This window comes from Typopeltis vanoorti, chromosome 9, assembly GCF_054136105.1.
Source record: "Typopeltis vanoorti isolate ZY-2024b chromosome 9, IOZ_Tvanoo_1.0, whole genome shotgun sequence".
NCBI classification, from domain to species: domain Eukaryota; kingdom Metazoa; phylum Arthropoda; class Arachnida; order Uropygi; family Thelyphonidae; genus Typopeltis; species Typopeltis vanoorti.
The window spans coordinates 82,356,782-82,379,856 of record NC_143557.1 but is presented as its reverse complement, the minus strand read 5'-3'; the positions used below and the strand labels follow the sequence as shown (position 1 = coordinate 82,379,856).

The window sequence follows — 23,075 nt, the reverse complement described above, 5'->3', positions numbered from 1 at the left end:
CTTATTAAAGACATCACTGTGATTTTTACGTGTTACTTTATTATTTATTTACATGCTATAAATACATAAGGAATAGGGTGGATGTGATTAAACAAATGAGAGGATTAAGTCTGACTTACATAAAATTCATGTTACATATGAAGTTTGTGGAAAGTAATTCATATAAGTCAGGGACTGTTTGTATATATATTATATATATAAATAAATTAATTAATTTGTATAAAAATGAAATAAAAATGGGATAAATCAGCATTCTGATTCAAATTAGGTTGATGTAATAAGCCTTGGAATGCTTCCTTTAAATATGCCATTTGAAGCCTTCATGTTTATAAATGGATTCTGTAGTTACCATGTCTTTCCAGTGGATCCTTATGTTCAGTGTTAGTGTAATACTAAATTTAGTTTAATCCTTTATCCAAGGGTGAGCAAACAAAGTTTGCGCCTGAAAGTATCTTCAGGACTAGGATAAGGTGGTACAACACCAGGACAACTCGTTGCAAAGGTGGAGCAAGCTACCAACACTCCTGTCAGTATCTCCTATAATGCAAAACACATTTCCTTGCAGATATGTCTAATGTTATGCATTAAGGGAAGGGCCACTACCCAGACTAGTTTCGACCTTTATTGAGGTCTCTTCAGTGGGAGCCAGGCCCAAGTTGAGATACTGGGCAGAAGCTTTTGGAGGTCATCTCTACCTATAGGAGTTGCCAAATGGTGTGCCACCCTTTTTTTAATAAATTACTCTGGATTTAGAGAAAGATGTTGAAAGTTTATTTTTCACTTGGTTAGAGTATAATAAATTTAGTTTAATCCTATATCCAAGTGTGAGCAAACAAAGTTTGCACCTGAAAGTATCTTCAGGACTGGGGTAAGGTGGTACAACACCAGGGCAACTCGTTGCAAAGGTGGAGCAAGATACTAACACTCCTGTCTCAGTATCTCCTATAATGTAATGCAAAACACATTTCCTTGCGGATATGTCTAATGTTATGCATTAAGGGAAGGGCCACTACCCAGACTAGTTTCGCCCTTTATTGAGGTCTCTTCAGTGGGAGCCAGGCCCAAGTTGAGATACCGGGCAGAAGCTTTTGGAGGTCATCTCTACCTATAGGAGTTTCCAAATGGTGTGCCACCCTTTTTTTAATAAATTACTCTGGATTTAGAGAAAGATGTTGAAAGTTTATTGGCTCCCACTGAAGAGACCTCAATAAAGGTCGAAACTAGTCTGGGTAGTGGCCCTTCCCTTAATGCATAACATTAGACATATCCGCAAGGAAATGTGTTTGCATTATAGGAGATACTGAGACAGGAGTGTTGGTAGCTTGCTCCACCTTTGCAACGAGTTGCCCTGGTGTTGTACCACCTTACCCTAGTCCTGAAGATACTTTCAGGCGCAAACTTTGTTTGCTCACACTTGGATAAAGGATTAAACTAAATTTATTATAGTGTAATACTAATCTAGATATACATGTGGGATTCACCATAATGGATGTAGTTTTGGTGCTCGCTAATTCTCTTTTAATGGAATGCAGTTTGTCCAAAATACCTTGTATTTTGGACAAACTGCATTTTCCTTACGTAGCATACAAGGTATGCTATGTAAAGAAAGGGATTGTATGTGTAGGGAAGTATTTATTTTTACTTACTTTAATCTCTCTTACTCTGAGTGGTTAAACTTAATTTCAAAATAAAAAGAAAACATTATAACTAAACTCCAGATCTTGCTTGTATACAGGTTTGCATCCCAGGATATCACATAAACATTTCATCTAAATTAACCCAATAACTGTATTTACCCATTAAGGGACTGAGTATTCAAACCCCTCATAACCAAAATAAAAATCTTTAAAAAGGAACACAGATATATACAACATCAAATCACTACTTAACTGTGCCATGTATTTATTCTTCAAACTACAACTCTGAATAACATAAAAAACATTTTTGCTACAGTTACAAAGCCAACAGTTTTTATCTTATAGGACAAAAACTTCTGAAATTTCAGTTTCTTACTTCCTGCAGAAGCTTTCTTTTATTCTTTCTTGAATTCACAATGGAGAAAGAGTAGCATATAGACTGCTCACTCTCTCTCTCTCTCTCTCTCTCTCTCTCTCTCTCTCTCTCTCTCTCTGTCTACGACAGCAACATAACAGTCAAATTCTTCTTGCATCCTAAATCATGAAAGAAAATATATCTTGTCTTCATCCAAGACACTTTTATAGCTCCACTTTCTATTTGAAAGTGTACGCTCCATTCAGTAAATTACTGACAACCATACCAACCATATTATCATTTAGAATTCATTCTAAACATTCTTCTTAAAACCCTATCAACAAGTTTAACACTTCAGAACAAATTTTCCTTCTATGGAAAGTGATGTTGAGTAATTGAAGAGGATTGTCAGGAATTCTGGTAGGAAGATGAATAATTGACTTTAGGTCATTGCTCACTGCATATACTTCCAGTTCTTTTCCAGCTTTGTCAGTGGAATTAAAAAAAAAAGTGAGATAGTTATAGCTGTTAACATCAAAGTCACCGAGGAAGATGATTTCACTTTAGGGAACTTGCATTTGCAGGAAACCAAGCTTCAAGGAACAAAGTCAGAATTGGGGGAAGTAGAGATAGCAGATGAATGGTACATAATAAGGTAAGGAGATATTAAGTCATAGAAGGCAAAAAGGAGTGATTTGAGATTAGGCACCCTTTGGCAAGAATATTAGATCACACAAAAGCATAATTACTACCTTTGTGGAGAAGGAATGTAGTTTGGACAGTTATGATTGTCCAAATAATTTTTCTGGCCATGATTTTTCTGACAAAGATTTGAGGTTCAATCAAACACAGTGGATCAGGTTTAGATGACTGCAAGTGATGGTGAAGATCATTTAGATTGGTGCACTCTATATGACCACGACATAACAGTCATATTTTTCTTCCATCCTAAATCATGAAAGAAAATATATCACACAAAAGCATAATTACTACCCTTGTGGGGATAGGAATGTAGTTTGAACAGGCCTTTTTGTGGTAAAGATTTGGAGTTCAGTCAAAAACAGATCAGGTTTCAGTGTCTGCAGGTGATGGTGAACATCATTTAGGTTGGTGCTTATACCACAAATGTGGGTGAAATGATTGTGGAAGAAAAATGTTTGTAATATTTTTTGTTTGTTCTTAAATATTTTTTAAGAGATATTTTTTTTTGGGGGGGGGTATGCTTTTTTTATTTTAACTGCAGTGATTCTATATTTATTTAGGTTTATTGTCATGTTAATATTTCAAAGGTATAGCAAAAAAGTACTGGGGAACATACTGTGAGAACTCTTAGACATTACCCATAAGCATCCAGTCTCCATACCACAATATCCAGCTATGAGTTGCCAACATAGATGGTAGTGAGATTATGCATTATCTGATCAGAAAGCATCTTAAACATGTTATGACCATCTGATTTGTTCCCATACATCTGGCCAACATACTGAACTTGGGAAGATGGGAGAGAGTCTGGATCTCCACTGTATATTTGGCATGCCCTTGGGAGGGTATCGCTCACATGGCATGTTGGAATATTGGGAACATGGCACCCTCCATTTCATGTCCCCAGTAAGCTTGGTGGTGGTGGTGGTGGCAGTGGTGCTTCACTGGATAGTGTATGTTATCTCCCACCAGGAGTAGTAGATTATCTTCTGTTTTTTTTTTTTTTTTAAATTTTTCTTGGAACTGGTTTTTCAGCCTAACATACCTGTCAGAGAATACATATTGATAGACATAGTAGACTATATAAGTGGATTAACAGCTGTATCACAGTTGTAATATATTTCTATGAAGCCATATTACTTGGATGAAAGGCCACTGAACCTAGCATATGTGAAAGATAATGAGATTTAAACATGTGTCAAGTAAGAATTGTAATGGGCTGAATTTTTGAAGTCCTAACTCTAAGATGGAGTTGTGAAGCAAGTAGATGTCCAAATCATGTCTTCATTCATTTTTGAACAACTGCTACAAGGCAATTAACTGACAATAAATTTGAAATTTCATGCTATTACTGACTAAATCATGTTAAAAAAATATTCTAAAAATATATGAATTTTATTTTTATTTTTTATTTTTTATAATGGTGGGTCCATACATGAGAGGTTGGCTGATCAGCCTGTATGAGCTGTGAAAGGAGAAACTTACATTTGATTTGAAGGCCTGTATGTTGTATTCCTTGAGAAGCACATGGGGAGAGGGGAGAAAAACTTCCAAAGTACAGCAGTAGCAGAGATGAAGGAAGAGGAAAAAGAAACTTGTTCTGTTAGTTTGGAGTTGAACTGTAAAGGGATATTGGGTGGCAGCTGCACATATTTAAATGGATTTAGTAGAGATTGCAAGAATTATTAATGTTAGTTCACATGAACATTTACCATCGAAATATTTATAGAAGATACATAATAAAGAAAATATCTGTATGACAGTGAGCTGATAAGAGATGGGTCATGGATCAATCTGGTTGTTCTCTTCTGTATTGAGTCAAGTATTTTGAGGGAGCTCTTAGGGACACCACCCCAAATATGAGAGCAATATTCAATAGTTGAGTGGGTTTGTAATTTATATAAGATTAACAACTCTTTGAGGTGAAGTGATGTCTTGAGTGAAAGAGAAATTATAGTTTTTTTGAAAGCTGAGGAGTCAGTGGTTGTGATGTATTTATGCCAAGAGAAGCTTGATATCAGTGTAATTTCAAGGAGTGAAATCTTATCTTTTTTTTTAGAGATTTTAAAAGATTTTTTAGAGATTATCAAAGGTAATTCTGGAAGCAAATGCTTCTTTTTAGGGAAAATAAAGCAGAGCTGTGTTTTGTATTGAAAGTGATGAAACTATCTGAATCCCATTGAAAGATGGCTTGGAGATCACAATTGATGGCAGAGGAGGTTGATTCTCTGTAAGTTGAGGTGGTTTGTATGGTGCACTGTTTGCTAAAAGATATGGAAAAATGCAATATGCTGTCATCAGTAAAACTGTGTATTGGGTTGGCGGTCAGTTGGAGTAAGTTGCTGATATACGGGAGAGGATCAGTGTGAGAACAGACCATCATCCACCACATAGTATGCATACAGTCAGAAAACTGGTGACCCAATTGTAAAAGGTGTGGGAGAAACCAAATGATACGAGCTTGCTTAATAGGCCTTTGTGCCTTAGTCAAAAGCTGTGGAGATATTGAGTTTAACTACATGAGATTCACCAGACTTTTCCATGGTATTTGTCCAGAGATGGGTGGCATTTGTGAGCAAATCTCCCACTGACCCGTAGTAGCAGAATCCATAGTGGCAGTTACTTATTAATGGGGTGGCTTCAAGGTAGACAGAATTTGGGTGAGAAAGATTGGGGTGGTAGTTTGAGAATAGTGATTTGTCACCCTTCTTAGAAATAGGTTGAGCATAGACCAGTTTCCAGGCTGTGGGGTAGATGTCAGTGGAGTAGAAGAGCATAAACAGGACAGGAATCACTTCTGGTGCAGGAACCTTCAGGACAATCAGAGGAATGTCATTAGAACCAGGAGACTTTTAAATGTCTAAATTGGACAATATTCTTCCGATTTCTTTGTTTTGGCAGAACAGAGGAGGCATTGAGTATTGGGCATATAAAATAGTTCAATAACATTTATCAGGATTGATTATGCATGCATTAGAGGAAAAGTATGAAACCATGTTTTTTTTTTTTTTTTTTTTTTTTTTTTCTGTGGGTAATGATGAATGCAGCCATCCATTTGTGACAGGGGCAGGAGAAGTATTGTTAAAAATTATGACCAATTTCTTTGGCAAGAGACCAAAAGGCTTGGCTACCATTTGGATGAGTTTCCTCCTTTTTTGCTCTTAAAAAAATCTGTTTTTTTTTGCAGCACATATCTGTTAAAAAAAAGCATCCTTATATGATTGAATTTTTTGTACTGCAGAGTTAGATTTAAAATATATTTAGAATCACCTAAATCAGTTTTTGGTTGCAGAAAAAATTTAATTTCTTATAACCAGTGATAACAGTAATATTAACATTTTTTATCTGTATTGTGCAGTTGGTATTGATGACATCATTTGGTTGGAAATATCTACACTTGAATATTCTCTAAAGGATGAATAATACATATGTTGATATTTCTTCAATTAACATGAAAAAATACAAGGGATAAGTAATATTATGTATTTATGACCATATATTTCAACCTGAATATTATGGGCCATCATCAGTAGTGACAGTAGTTAATTACAAAGTAGAATGCCAACAATGGATCAATTTGAAAAAATAAGAGCCACATAATGTTATACATAAAACAATGCACTGTTATAACTGACGAAATATCTCAATATTGATAATTCGACCACTGCATTGTTTTATGTATAACGTCCATATGATGGCCTGTAATATTCAGGCTGAAATATATGGCCTTGAATAAACAGTATTACTTATCCCTTATGTTCATCATGTTAATTGAAGAAATCTCTCATCTCACAAGTATCTCTTAAACAACAATGTATTTATATTTGATTTTCAACTCGTGATGAATGAGTCAGTCTCACTTGGATAAGACAGGGAAACCGTCTCAGAAACTGTCCGGAGGACACTATTAGCAGTCAGTAGCAAACTGTGAAGATAGGATTAGATGCAGTTTAATTCGGTCTCCAGAAGTAGGTATATACAAAGTTAGGTTACTTGACGGCAACGGGCCATTGAACTTAATACATAAAAAAAAGATAGAATGGGATAACTGTTAATTATTGCTATTAAACTTTGGAAGAATTCATAGATGCTTTTTTCTTTTTAGCAAATCCTTGCACTGATAGTCCACAAGGTGTTAATAGTGGCACAAGTATGCACCTCATCCCACTAAATTCAGAAGGTAAGTTACCTTAAACCATTCCTGTTATATAGAATACATTTATTATTATCATTAATTCATATTATTATTTTCTTGATCTCCATGAAGTCACAAGACTCATTGCGAAAGGTAAACACTAGTCAATCCAAAGTCTATTGTGCCACTCCTTAAACTCATCCACTGTCTGCACTTTCACCACTCTCTCAGGGAACACATTCATTGCTCCTGCCACTTTCCATGCAAAAAACTTACTTCTTACCCTTTTATTCACTGCTTTTGTAACTTGCAGGGATAATCCCTTGTCCTTGTTCCTTCCTTTAATTCTACTATATGAAAAATCACATCAGTGATAATCTAATAATAACCCTTTAACAGCTTAAATGTTTTTATCATATCCCTCACCCTACTTTATCTTCAGTCCACCAAACTCTGCAGTCTGCATGCTCTCAGTCTATCCTCATAAACAATATTGTATAATAATGAGATCATTGTTGTTTTTCATCTGTGCACCGGATTACTTCATTTCCTTAGAATTTCCATATAGAATAAGAATTCATAAGAATATTCAAAACAATATTCAAGCTATTTTTTGTTATTGGATCTGACAGTTGGATTACAAAAATATTACTGTAACAGATACTGAGAATCAGTGATTGAATGCTCTAAAAATAATAATTGGACTAATTATTATTTTAAACACTGATGATGATTATTGTTGTTGTTATACCTAACCTAACCAAACTTGAATCCACACGCCTTTAATCTGGTGTTTTTACTCTTCAAGGAGAGCATTCCACAGACCTGTCACCAGCTTGGTCGCTTGTCTCTGAATCCTCTCCACCACCTCCTGATCCTCAAGAAACCCAGGTGACCAAATCTGTGCAACAGTAGTCACGGTGCATTCAAATCATAGCCTTTTAAAGAGGGATCTTTATTCCACTAGTTACTCTCATTCTCCTAGATTCCACTTCTCTATATGTGGGTGGTCCAAAACGTTCTCTGCCTAACAATGAAAAAACGAATTTATAATTTCAAAATTATTTTTATTTTTCGACATAATCTCCCTTAAGACTAATACATTTATTCCAGCGATGCTCCAGCACCATTATCCCATCCCTGTAGTGGTTCTCCGTAAGATCTGCAAAATATCCCTCTACAGCTGCAGTCACTTCTTGATTTGAAGAAAAACGCTGACCAACGAGGAAGAAATAGAAGTCAGAGGGAGCCAAATCTGGGGGAATAGGGTGGATGTTCCAACAATTCATAGTGCAGATCCCTTAATTTTCCCATTGCCAAAACACCTTTGCAGACAGGTGCATTGTCCTGATGAAAGATCATTTTCTTCCTCTGCAAACCGAGTCTTTTCTCATGAATTTTTTCGTCAAGTCTGGTTAAAAGATCAGAATAACATTCCCTGGTTATTGTTTCACCCTTTTCAGGATAATTAATAAACAAAATGCCTTTAGCATCCCAAAACACAGATGCCATGACCTTGTCTTCTTTGACACTGAACAACTGGCTTCTGTCCACTATTTTGACTGCTGATTAGATTCTGGTGTGTACTGGTGAATCCAAGTCTCATCCATAGTAATAAATTGATGCACAAAATCAGTTTTAGTCTTGTTAAAACACTCCAAGCTCTGTTCAGAGATATTCATCTGAATGCATTTTTGATCAGTATGGCACCCATCTTGTGCAAAGCTTTTTCATTTGTGATTGTTCGTGCAAAATATATCCTACACATTCTTTGTAGGATATGCCTATAGTCTCAGCAATTTCACGCACTTCGATTCGCCAGTCAACCAATACCATATTGTGCACTGATCAGTGATTTCTGTTGTTGTTACACTTTTTGGATGTCCTTCATGTGGATCATCTTCAAGGCTGGTACGGCCATGCTTAAATTGTTGAAAACAAAGCAGAAGAGTGCCCATAAACTTTTATGAACTTCGAATGAATTTCTTTTGGTGTTAAACCTTCTTTTACAAAGAATTTTATAACCACTCAATTTTATCCATTTCAAGGGATACAGACAACACTTTGGTTTCCGACAGCTGTATAAAAAAAAAACTACTTCGTAGAATGACTTGTAATTTCACATGGATGCTTATGACAGATGTACCAACTTAGAAAATAAAAAAAAAAAGTCTTGCCGATAATATTGCCATTTTTGGTTGAGGCCGAAAACTTTTCAGACCACCCACGTATACTACTCTGGTGACTGTCAGCCACCCCATAATCCATGCTACTAGTTTCATATCCATTCCTATTTGCTCCAACTTTTGTAATATTTTTCCATGTGGTATTCTGTCAAATGCCTTTTGCAAAGTCTAGCATAATCATGGTGTAGCCATTTCTGTTATTGAATTCTGCTTTATTATAAAAATGTGAATAAATTACTAAGGTGGACTTACTCTTTACCACTCTAGAGTATCATATCCCCATCCATCCACTATTGGAGTTTACCTTTAACCAACTTTTCCAATACTTTAATAACCACTCCTAATATATTAATTGGTCTTTGGTTTGCTACTTTGGTCTTGAAGCCACTTTTGTGTAATGGAACTGTTTTACCCTCTTTCCACTCCCCTGGAACCTTGCCAGAGTTAAGATTTAGATTGAACCATTTCATTAGAGGTAATGCCAGTTCTTTTGCACATTCACATAGTACATGGGCCAACATGCCATCCAGTCCATTGCTATATTCACATTGATATTCTTCAATATTCTCGACACTTCCTGCTTCATATACCTCAATTTTGACATGTGTTGGGCCACATCAGCAACTGCAAATTCTCCATCTGGTTTCTTACCATACTAAGCACCCTTCTTGCTTACACTTTTGATATTCTCTCCAGTGTTTTTTTTTTTTTTTTTCACTTCAGCTCTTGCTTTATATCTCCACTCATCCACTTAATCCCCAACTTAGTTTTTCTTCCTGGCCTTGTGCAATCTGGTACTGCTTCTCAAACAATCCCTGACTGCTTCCCATGCACTATTGACATTCTTTCCTTGTAGTTCTCAAGCCATGACATTGTTCCAGAATGCCTGCTGAGTCTGTCATAATTACCAGCTTTATAGTTCAACATAAACCCTTTTTTGAGAGAATTCCACATGTTTAGCAACATTGCAGAACAAGACTGCATGGTCACTCTCCCCAGCTATCTATCTTGGTTATGGATATACCCTCTGATGCTGTTACCAGATCCAGCACTCTCAAACACCTGGACTCCTCTATAACATGTTGTTTCAGGTAATTATCCCTTAGTAATTGTATAAATTCCACTTTCATCTTGCCATGTCCCCTTTCCTCACACCAATCTATGTCCCCATAGTTGAAGGCTTCCATAATAATTACTCACCCTACACTCACTGTGCTAATCTGAAAATGCATAGCATCTTTCTGTGGACCCCCCTTGGTCTGTTGCAGCAACCAACAATATATTTTGTCTTATTGGCCTCGATCTCACACCAAACAGCCTCAAATGAACAATCTCCCCTGGATCTAAAATCCTCTTTAACTTTTAATTTTGTTGCTGAGCCAGGTCTCTGATAACTTTAATTTTGGCCAAGTCAGGCAGACCCAAAACTCCGCTCTCTACATTTTGTCTGTTTTTGAACTGGACCATTTATAGTTAAAAAAATTATGCTTAGTGATTCAATACATTACAAATGGCAATAAATTTTGTAATATATGTCAATATAACTGAAGACCAAACTGATGAATTCAACTGATAATTGGACACTAACATTATGTAATAATTATATCATTTTATAAATAGTCGACATCTGAAAGTACATTCATAATGTTATGAGTAAATGTAATAATGCCGTCCTGGTTGGAGAGTGCGTGTGTAGAGGCTTAAGTGCTGTGAGGACATCATGTTGGAGGCTTAATGGATTTTTTACAACACTCAAAAAGAATTAAAATAGAATTTAATACTTCCTATATTTCGTCCTAGTCACTAGGACATCTACGGGGATTACAAAAACAATTAATGTAACATATACACAAATAACAAACAATACTAAGCCCAACCACGTGGGTGATACTAAAGTCCTATCTAGGTAGAGCGCCCTCTAAGGGCAGTAGTAGGTGGCCTGGAATGTAAGGTGGGAATCACCAGAGTTCCCACCTTACATTCCAGGCCACCTACTACTGCCCTTAGAGGGCGCTCTACCTAGATAGGACTTTAGTATCACCCACGTGGTTGGGCTTAGTATTGTTTGTTATTTGTGTATATGTTACATTAATTGTTTTTGTAATCCCCGTAGATGTCCTAGTGACTAGGACGAAATATAGGAAGTATTAAATTCTATTTTAATTCTTTTTGAGTGTTGTAAAAAATCCATTAAGCCTCCAACATGATGGTTGGAGAGTGGATATGCCAAACAACCACTTTGGCAGGTTTGAATCCCACCACATGGATGTTTGTGATTGTCTTCCACCTTTACTCATTGATACAAATGAATAAACACTCTCCCAAGATGGACTGGGTCACCATGGGAGTAATAGACTCAACCCTCCAGCAATGGGAGAGGCCTTCACCCTAGTGGGTAGAAAACAGGCTGAATATCATCAAATGTAATAGTGTTTTGAACTATGCTAAAAAAATAATGTTTTAGTATAGCTTTTTTTTTCTTATAATTAGGATTTTTTTTTTCATTTTTTTTTTTTCAGGCTGGATATAGGTGTTCTTCAATGGTTTATTATCCTAATTTTGTTGGTTTAAGTTCTTGTTGCTTTTTTTTTTTTTTTCTGCTGGTGTAAACATTCTGAAGGTATCCATAAGAAAGTACATGTCAGCAGCAGCACACTGTTGCTGCTGACATGTACAGCCTATTTTACAGCATATCAGTGGATATGCTGTAAAATTTGTTTTACGTATGTATAATGAAGAAATGTAAAAGGTTTTTGGACTCGTAGGGTGGGAAAAAAGAAAGTATTAATGTGTTTGAGAAGTGTGATGATAAGTTACAGCATTTCTAAGGGGTGGGGGGGGCTAGTGTCACTGGGGGTAGTCAGAAAAGTGATGAAAGTGCTAGTAACGATAGTAAAGAGAATGGAGTGGAAGAGTTTAGGCATTGGATGATGAAAATGAAGAGTAAAATGAAAAGTTTAGAGGCTGAGATTGAACATCTGAAGAAGAGATTGGCTGATGTGATTGAGAAGGAGAAAGTTAGTAATATAAAATATGAGTCAAAGGATAATTGTATAGCATTATATAGGAATTTAATCATTAGAAGTGTGTGTTGTGAATAACAAGGTACATAAAACTTTTTTTCTGAGTGGAACATTGAAACAAATAACTGATTGGACTTACTGGCAGTTGCAGGAAAAAATGACTTGAATAGTGAAATAAATAACTGTGACTAGGGATTTCAGGAAGTTGTTGTTGTGGAAGGTAAAGGAAAACAATTGTTGGAAAAATGATTAAAATGTTACTGAGATATGATAATAGTAAGTTCAGAAGAAGAGTAGGGATAATGAATGGCATGATGGCTGAGTTGTGTAAGAGTGGAATTGTTATGTATGTATACTAATGCAAGGAGTATTAGAAATATGATAGCTGAGTTTGTTGCACCAATTCAGTATGCCCAAAGATAATTGGTGTAAGTGAAACTTTGTCATCTGAGGATGATAAGCTGTCAGGAATAGAAATGAACAGATACAGAATTTCCTGCAGAATTGGAAGGTGAAAACAGGAGGTTGGGAAGTACTGTTAATGATTTATTTTTATTTATTTCATGTGCAAACTGCAGAAAATGTAAGAGCATACATATAAATGATTAAACGCATACATTTAAAGAAATAGACATTAAAAGAATTGGGATTAAAAGCATACATTAAAAGACAAAAATGCCATTTGCATGAAATATTAAGTAAAAACATAAAATGTCAAATTTCACTCATCCAGTGACTAGTATATTTTAAAGCTGTTTCATTACACTGCATTAAACTTCTCGGGTACATATATTATTAATGTCTATTAAGCAGCATTGCAGAAAATGATCCATGGTTTGTGTTTCACCACATGAGCAGCTGTCATTGTCTGTGTACCCCCATCTGGCCATATTCTGCTTTGATCTTAATGATATAATCACATAACCACAAGAAAGATATTTATTTAACCAAATATTTCGGTCTGGAAATAGCAGACCATCTTCAGTGGTATTACAAGAACAGTTTAAAAAATACAAGCTAGAATACTAACAATAGATCGTTAAAATTAGAACACGCCGCGTGATGTTATTTTAATTGTTCTAATTTTAATGTGCTAATTTTAACGATCTATTGTTAGTATTCTAGCTTGTATTTTTTAAACTGTTCTTGTAATACCACTGAAGATTGTCTGCTATTTCCAGACTGAAATATTTGGTTAAATAAATATCTTTCTTGTGTTTACATGATTAGATCATTCAGTCTTATGTCACCAGTATCCTTGAAACAACAAATTCTTATCCTTCACGGGGAAAATGCTTTGATCTTCTCATTCCAGAACGAAGTCTATTCAATGTCTTCCATCTTTGCCAGTCAAGTTGTAATCCAGAAGGAAGAGATTCGTTTAAATTCAGAGCCTCTGGAAAGGGATTGTTCTTGCCACATTATTAACCTTGTAGCTTTAACCAATGGTTCCAGTGAGTGAATAAAACTTTTCCTTGATCTTAGCCTCTTATGTACTGCAACATGTCCATACAAAGGATGCCGTTCATCATTTAGTTGTTGTTTCTGCTCCTATCTACTCTGTGTAGTCCTTCTGATGTGAGAAGGTTCAATATCAGATAGTGACTGGTAACATTAACAAGTACCTGTCTGGTACTGTTAATGATAGCAAATGAAAACTCTTAATGGAAACAAAGGAATTGTGTCTACTGAGAGTGGAAGGAGAAAATGGTAGTACATTTGGAGATTTTGAATCTATTTGATGTGAAGTTGATATTAATAGACGTGAAGATTTTGATTCTGTCTGGTGTGAAGTTGAAATTAACAGAATAGTATATGTAATAGAATATTGCCATAGGCCAGGAAATGTAGAAAATTCTGATGTGAAGTGTTTAGGCAAATTGGTTGGGTGTGTAAAAACAAGGTTAGCCTAATGGAAGATTTTAATTATTGGAATGGAGGGAAGGAAGGGATAGTCTATGTGAACAAGGAGAGTGAATTTATTGAATTTCTGAGCGATAACTATCTTAAGAAACATGATGGAAGCAAATCAAGGTTTTAGAGTTTTGAATTTGGTAATATCCTCACAGGATGTGGTTGTTAATGAGGTATCAACACTACCACAGGTTGATGAAAGTGATCATGAGAAAGTGATTTGGGAAGTGGTGAAACAGGAAAAGGTTACTCTCAAAAAAGGAAGGTATGTGGAATTATAGGGTTGGTGATTATGAGAAGCACCACAGTCAACAAGCATCAATATGAAGGGTTGATGAGCTATGCAAAAAGCATGATGATTGATAAGGTAGTATCGGACACAAGGAATGCATAATTGCTTACTAGCGTTAACAACCCAAATGGCCACATCGATAAAATATATCAAAAATATATGCTTTGTATCCATATTATTTCTATAATATCCAAAGGTTATATTGACTTCAATAGACACTTCACACCCTGTAATTATGGATGTATACACACATCAAGGCCAGTATATTGGTTAAGTGAATAAATATGTAGGAGACATGAATGAAGTGAAATGAATGAACAATGAAATCAAGCAAGCAGAGTTGGAAAGACAAAAAAAAAAAGAAAAGAAGTTCTGGAGGAAGTACAAGACAGTCAGCAATAATCAGATATGTGAGGACTATAAATTGCATGCTAGAAAGGTGACAAGTATGGTAAAAAAAAAAAGAAAACGTGCAGTATGAGAATAGACAGTCAGTCAAGCAAAGGATAATTCAAGTTAATTCTTTTGCTATATTGCAAAAAAGAGGAATATTAATTATGGCTGGGTGATACTAGTGAATAGTATGATAATAATAAGTTTTTGCAGATGGTCATGACTCCTATTCTCTCCTGGTCATGAATGGCAAGTAAGAGTGGCTAACTTGCAGAGAGAGAGAGAGAGAGAGAGAGAGAGATGAGCTGAAAGAGATGGTGGAATGTCTCTGGAATGAGATGAGAAGTGTGAAAGATGAGATTAGGCGAATGGAAGAGATGAATGCAAGGCGAAACAGAGTAGGAGTGAGAGAGTTATGGGAATGACAGAAGAGGAGAGAATAGAAACAGTAGAAGAGAGGGAATGAGAGAGAGAGAGAGAGAGAGGGAAGTATGGGAATGATAGAAGCGGAGAGAATTGGAGCAGTAGAAGAGAGGGAATGAGAGAGAGGTATGGGAATGATAGAAAAGGAGAGAATAGAAACATTGGAAGAGAGGGAATGAGCTAGAGTTATGGGAACGATAAAAGAGGAGAGAATGGAAATAGAGAAAGAGAATGCGAAGGAGTGCTGGAACCAGGGATGGAGTGATGTCAGGACAGCAGGTAAATAGGGAAACATGGAGTGAAAGAGTTAGAGGAGAGAGAGAGTGAGGGATGCAGATGAGCAATCTCTCACTCTATCTCCTCTAACTCTTTCACTTTGTGTTCCTCTACTTCCCTGCTGTCCTCACATCACTCATCCTTCTAATTCTCTTTCTCTGAATCAAGGAACAGAGTAGTAAGGGCTGTGATGTATGAAGACGGAGACTCGATGATCCGTGGTGTGCAAGATAGGATGCCAGAGGAGTGTTTGCCTGGAGGAATGACAGAGAGTGTAGCTATGGCAATTAAACAGGGTGAAAGGGTGGATAAGATGATTGTGATGGTGGGCACGAATGACTTGAGAGGCAATGTAAATCGGGTGGAGAGAGATCTGAGATTCTTGCTTGTATGAAAGAAAACGCAGAGACGAAAGAGTGTGTGTGTGTGTGTGTGTGTGTGTGTGTGTGTGTGTGTGTGTGTGTGTGTGTGTGTGTTGCCCAGGTATGAGAGTGATGAGCTGAGCAGAAGAGCAGTAATAACGAATAGCATAACAGCCAGAATGTGTCAGAAGAGAGGATTCAAATATGTGGATGCTTGGAGGGCATTTGAGGACAGAAAGGAACTGTATACGAGAGACCTCTTGCATTTGAATGAGGAAGGACATAGGCATTTGGAGTGATTGCTGTTTTCTGAACGAGTTGGTGTGTCAGTGCAGGGAAACTAGAATTCCCAGGGTGGATTGTAGCGGGGGGGGGGCCTCTTTTGGGAATGGGGATGACATCATGTAACACCGAGTCTAGTGGGATCTGGAGGGGATAATGATAGGTATAGAAGCAGTGACATTTTTATGTTTTACACTAATGCCAGGAGTATCCGGAATAAAGGAGATGAATTGGTGGCGTCAGATTGGCCAAAGATTATTGGAATTTCTGAGACGTGGTTGACGGAAGATGATTATAAGAAGCAGGATACAGCATTTTTCAGCAGGATAGGAAGGGAAAAACGCAGTGGTGGAGTACTACTTATGATAAGTGATGACTTATGTCCTCTAAGAGTGGAGGCTTTGGAAGGCAGTGACACTAATGATATTGAAAGCATATCGTGTGAGGTAGAGGTGGGTAAGACAGGATATTTAGTGGGGTGTTGCTACAGACCAAGGAGCACAGAGGGGTGGGGACCAGGAGATGTTTAGACAGTTGAGCTTGGCAAGTGCAAGAAGAATGATTGTGGGAGATTTTAACTACAGAAGTAGAAGCTGGGAAGAGGAAAATGCATGTAGTAATAAGGGAATGGAATTTCTAGAATTCTTGAGGGACAAATGTCTTAAGCAATGTAATAGACATAACAAGAAGTTCAAGAGTTTTGGATTTGGTCATAGCATCAGAAGAGCTGATAAGAACTGAGATGAAATCTCTCCCCCTCCAAGTTGGAGAGAGAGAGTGACCATGTGGTTTTGATTTGGAAGACGAACAGATATGCAGGAGTATCAAAGAAAAGGGAACGTATCTAGAATTATAAGGCAGATGATTATAATAGTCTTAGATATCAACTTGGGACAGTTCCATTAAGAAGGAATTGGAAGGACGAGATATCATTAGAGATTGGGAAATTGTGAAGGAATATTTGTTAGCAGCAATAGTAATCTGTATTCCACGAGTGAAGAAGAGAACAGAATTTGGTGTAAAGTGGATGACAAACAATATCAAACAGGAACTGCAGGTGAAAAAGAGATATAAGGAGAGGGGTGGAGAGTAGATGCATGAAGAATATAAGACTCAGTCTAGGAGAGTGACTAGTATGGTGAGGAAGGCAATAATGTTGTCTGTAAGAATCAACGTGGATTTGTTAAGGGGTGCTCTTGCTTTAGTAATATGATTGCCTTTTATAATAAAGTGACAAGAGCAGTTGATGAGGGAAAGGCATATACTGCCATTTTGTTTTGGATTTTGCAAAGGCATTTGACAAGGTGTCATAAGCTGATATTCAAGTTGCAGCACACGGGTCTAGATGTCAGATTGGTCAACGGGATTCAGGATTGGCTGTCCGATAGGTATCAGAGAGTTGTGTATGGTGGGATAATATCAAGGAGGCAGACGGTTACAATTGGGATTCCACAGGGCTCAGTACTGGTATCTGTATTGTTTAACTTTTATATCAATGACATTGTCAGCAGATTGCAAGGGGATTTTCAGTTGTTTGCAGATGATGTGAAGCTGGGCACAGATGTGGCAGCCATGCAAGAGGATTTGAATAAACTGGACAGATGGGCAAATGAATGGAGGTGTCAGTTTAATGCAGCAAAATGTAGTCTTGAAGTTTGGGATACATCAATGGGAGGCTGCATACTCAATTGGAAGAGCTGTACTTGAGGAAGTGGGGAGACAAGAGATCTGGGGGGTGATGATTAACAGAAAACTGAAATTCATGAAGCATATTGCAAAGGTCGTGAAGGTAACCCAGAGGATTGCTGCAATACTGAGAGGGACGCTGACCTGCAGAGATAAAAGAGTTATCATTCCATTGCATAAGACTCTGATGAGACCACACTTAGACTATTGTTCTCAAATATGATCCCAGGATTTGAAGGGAATAAATGAACTGTGTAAGGGATACAGAGGTGGCTAACAAGATGGTTTCAGGACTGTACAATGCTAGTTATGAGTATCGGCTGAAGGAATGTGGACTGCAGAGTTTGGTGAATAGAAGAAGGAGAGGTGATATGATTGAGACTTTTAAACTGTTGAGAGTTACATTGGTGACATTGGGGAGTTCTTTCACTTGGTGGAACAGCAGGAAGGAGCGATGACAAGGGCCATCCCTGGAAGTTACGAAAGGAAGCTGTGAGCAAGTGAGTGAGGAGTGGTTTCTTTGTGTGGAGGGGGGGAGGTTTGAACCTTGGAATGCATTGTCTGATAGAGTGGTGAGAGCAAGAATGGTCAATGAGTTCAAGGAGTGATGTTGACAGATTTTGTGTTTCCTAGGAAGGTCCTCCCACAATGATTCTTTTGACTCCATGGAGGCCAGAATAATAATAATAAAGTGACCATAGCAAAGAATGTAATGAAGATATTTAATGATCACTTCATCAGTGTATATTATCATACTGGTGTAAATCATTTACATCACAGAGCACAGAACAGAGGCAAATGTTAGGAGAATTAGAGGTGAAAGAATCAGAGGTGTGATTGGGTTAGACGTTAACAAGGCCATGGGAATGAATGACATATCATCCCATATTTTTAAGGAATGTGAAAAAAAAGTTAGCTACGCCCTTGATCTGGTTATTTAATGCAAGTCTTGATGTGGAAAAGGCAAAATAATGTCACTTCACATGCATGGTAGATGATGGAAGATTCCAATTATAGATCAGTTTCTGTATCTGCAGTTGTGGTCAAGGTATTGGGAAAGGTTGGTCAGGATTGGTTAATGGACATAGGATTCTTTATTATTGTAAGCATGGGTTTGTAAAGGGTAGGTCTTGCTTTACAATTTACTTGCCTTTTATGATTTGGTGATGAATGTGTTGGATTATGGAGATTCATATACAGTGATATTTTTGGACTCCCCCCCTCCCTCATGTATGCATGTATCAATTTCTACATCTTGTCCACATCATGGTGCTCTTTATATTATCATGCAGTTCATACTGTTTTTTAAATAATCTATTATTAATGTTCTATCTTGTACACACTATCATGATATAAATCCTACTTAAAAACTAAATAATCATCACGTCCAATTTCAAATCCTCTATATACTTTTGTATCCTGAACCAGTATGAAGATATTACTATCAAAAATAACATAATTAAGTAAAGACCTGGGTTCGGAAACAACTGAAAGGGAAAAACCACCACCACCATTATTATTAGCCTTGTCCTCTTCTCCAAATTTTCAATATATCTTGTAAGATTCATTTCCTACTCTGCTGTTTAGATTTCCAAGGTCCACTTTTTCCATTTTCTTAATGTCAGATGTCTACTCTAATGACTCAAAACATTTATCCACTTCTTCCTTGGGAGAACCTTCTGTAGAATCATAGACACAAAGTAGTTTCATTGTCCATTTCCTTATTTTGAACTTTGTCCACATAACTCTATTTGAAATTGCCTTCCACTCAAGAAGTTAATTTCATTTTGAATGCTGCTGCTCCTTCCTTTCTTTGATCATTATTGCCTGAATATAACATCCTGTGCTTATTAAATAGTAGGATCTCACCTGTTTTAGTCTTCTTTATTTCAATAACACCAATTATGACCATGTGATCCTTTTCCAGTTCTTCTGCCATTTTGATTTCTTTTTCATTGATATTTTTCTGCTGATAGTTTCTATCTTCAATTCTTCTAATATCGAGTTGGAATTTGTTCCAGTAGTTAACTTTTCACTATTTTCCCTGGTTCCTTGACAAAAATAGTGGAGACCTTGTTTAACTGGGAGATGCCACAGCTGGCATCAAATCTCATCAACATTTATTTTTCGTTTAAGCCAATAGAGAATAAAGTTGGTGGGTTAAGTCCCAAACTGCCAGCCCATCCTCATTTGTTGAGGACGAACAGAGTGCACTAAGTGAAGGTGAGGATTAGACATTATTTCAGAAGCCCCAGTTGGTTCTCCATATTCATTTATAGTGATGTGGAAGTCCCCTTCCAGTCATCTCACTTTAGTCCTTAACAATCCCGTGAGTAAGGTATTATTATTATACAGGCACCTCCATGGAATCCGAAGACTCATCGTGGGAAACCCAATCTATCCACACAATCTGTCATACTTCTCCTTGAACCCATTCCATTCATTCACAACTCTCTAAGCAAAAAATCTAATCCTCACTCCCCTACTAACCACACCTTTATTCAATTTCCATGGATGACCCCTTGTTCTGGTCCCTCTAGCCAAGTGATGAAACATTTCCCCTCCATCAGTCCTATAAAACTCTTTAAGCAACTTTAATATTTCTATCAATATCATCTCTTTTTCTCCTATCAACCAACTTCTGCAATCCACGCACCCTCAATCTATCCTCATAGGGAACCACAGGCCACTCACCATCTTGGTTACTCACCTCTGAATCCTCTTCACCACTTCCTCATCACCAAGAAACCCAGAAGACCAGACTTCAACACAGTAATCCAGATGTGGGTGTATCAAGGCCTTATAAAGAGGAATTACAACTTCCTTACCTCTACTTGTTAATGTGTTCTTCACTAGCCAAGTAATCTTATATGCTACTTTAGCAATGTGTCCTCTAAACTTTAACTCTGTCTACCACCACTGCTAAATCTCTAGCTTCATCTATTTCCTGGAGTACATTGCCATCAATGTGATAAACAGCTTGTAATCTATTCATTCCAAAGTGCATAACTTTACATTTCTCAACATTAAATTGATATCCATTATCTTTTGCCCATACTGACAGTCTATTTTAGTCATCCTGAGAGCTCCCCACGTCGCCTCTCTACCTAATTTTGCATCATCAGCAAACAACTGAATATTTCTTTTCAGGTTATTTCCTATAATATGTATATACAAAATAAAATAAAATAAAAACGTTTCAATATTAGCATTTATTAAATGTGGATATGCACTAAATATATTGTAATGAATACTGTGACTTTTTAATTACATTTGGCAAAAACTGCAAGTTGTTTTTAACTGTGTGTAATATAGAGGCTGACAGAAACACTAGACAAGCCGGGGTTGTGTCACAGAGGGTGTCTTACACTACTGACTTTCTTTTTTTTTAAATGCAGTGCACATTTGCCAGTTAAGACATGAGGCACACGTGTGTACCCTAGCTTAAACTCTGTGTTTGTAAATCATCGAATTGTTGATTACTAAACACACAGTGAATGTGTAGTTAATTCACACTGAGAAAAGTAGATTTAAAATTTAACCTTACGGCTTTACAAATCAAAGAATAATTTATACACTTCTTTAATTTAAAAAAAATCAGCTAACGCCTTTTTATTCCCGTATAGGGAGTAGGCGAGGCTGTTTTAGCCCTATCTAACTTTTGGAGACTGAGAGGGCAGTTCAATCTCCACTGTTACCCAATCAGAGATAGCTGGCCCTAGGCTATCAGTAATTAAGCAGCACGCATTGAAGTGGTGGCTCAATAAGTGCCGCCATCTCGTGGTCCCTAACCTAACACAATTTATTTAATGTCTGAAATATTGTGGGTTCTACGGTCGATTTTCTCGAGTTTACGGGACGAAAAACACGAGTTTCTGGTAGGAAAAAACCCGCTTGCCCATGCCAGATATTGACTTACTTGGGAACCGATCGAAAAAAGGCTTAGAAAAAGTTCCTCTAGTCACCGACTAGATTCGAAACCAAGTCTTTGTGTGGGCTCTTTTTGAATGCAGGCTCTTTTTGAATGATTTATTTTTTATGTCTTACCAAATTTGTGGTTCAATAGATTTTTTATTTCAGAATGGAACTCCTGGAACTGAATTATAAATAACTACTCTGTCTAATTTTCTACTGATTTGAAAGTTTTCACAGACAGTATTCAATATCCATTACTTCATTTTACTGTTTGATAAAAGAAGTAAGCCCATAATATTGTTGTATCCGCCGAAGCAGATACTTGTAATTCCAGGCTATTTCTTTGCACTCTACAATCATTTCTTCAACTGTCTGTTGATGTTATTCAAGGTTTTAGAAATTCTGTTCTGTATTTTCACCATATAAAAACCGTTTATGTGTATGCAACAAAAAAAGAAAGTTCAACAGTTAGTTTTTTTTTTTTCTTTAAAAAATTCCAAATATAACGATTTTTATAGCGGCTGGAAATAACTGTTGTCTTAGAAATACTAGACAATAATCTTCTTGGCTGGAGATAAAGGCTATGAGCTTAATTACTCTCAATGCTACTGCAAAAGAACGACCATTTCTTTAGGAAGTGAAACTAAAGAGCCTCAAGCAGCTGCATAATACAGCAGCAATGTCTTCTTTTGTTTTCAGTTATATCCTAAACAGAAATACTGAGATTTCTTTTACAGTATTTTACAATATTTATATGTCAAAAATAATTTCTTAATTTATAATAATCACAATTTCACTTTTATTATTGAAAACTTAATTTGATGCAGTTAAAGAAATAAACATATATTTGAATAAAAAAAAAATAGGTGCATGTGTTGCATAAGCGTTAATTTGGGGGGGGGGAGCACCTGTTCATCCTGCTGATATTTGAAATAATTTATTTTCAAAACTGTTCACAAGACAATTGTTATAAACGTAAATCATTTCGGGAGCATAGTCATACATTTTAATATAAAAACTGTAGTAAAAGTATAGCTACTTTACCACCTGTCTAAACTACCGGTAAATGTCTTTTCCAAATATGCGCTTATTTCTTCTTTGTACATAAAGAAAATGCCAGATAATGATGATAATAAGCATAATAATAATAAGAAGAAAATGCATAGTATTTTCTTTTTCATTGAGGAGATGTCAGAATTAAGTGTGATTTGTAATGTACTTTTTTTGTTTTTTTTTTGCAAAGAAAGCGCACATGATTATTTTCTTGCTATTTTTGTCAACTGAACATTGGAAATAATGAGAATTACTAACTGTAGCAGATTTGTAACATTTATGCTTGATTTAGAAGAGTGAACTTGTGTTACATGGAGTTTCTTCCATTTAGGAAAGTCCAAGTCAACATTTTAGTTGTTTCCAAGATATATATACATGTGTATATATGTATATTTATAAAATTAATATTTAACTGACTAGTGTATATATATATATATATAT

The 23,075-nt window shown here is 36.5% G+C and overlaps 1 protein-coding gene across 2 annotated transcripts in view; it reads left to right on the top strand.

The window, feature by feature from the left end:
* The window catches only part of LOC150103204 (protein BANP-like), a 329,769-nt gene that overhangs the window by 218,186 nt on the left and 88,508 nt on the right, over positions 1-23,075 (top strand). For both annotated transcript variants that reach the window (XM_090398157.1, XM_090398158.1), the window contains one exon: positions 6,800-6,874. In XM_090398157.1, the coding sequence (XP_090254283.1) occupies positions 6,800-6,874 (75 nt within the window). The remainder of the gene's footprint in view (positions 1-6,799; positions 6,875-23,075) is intronic.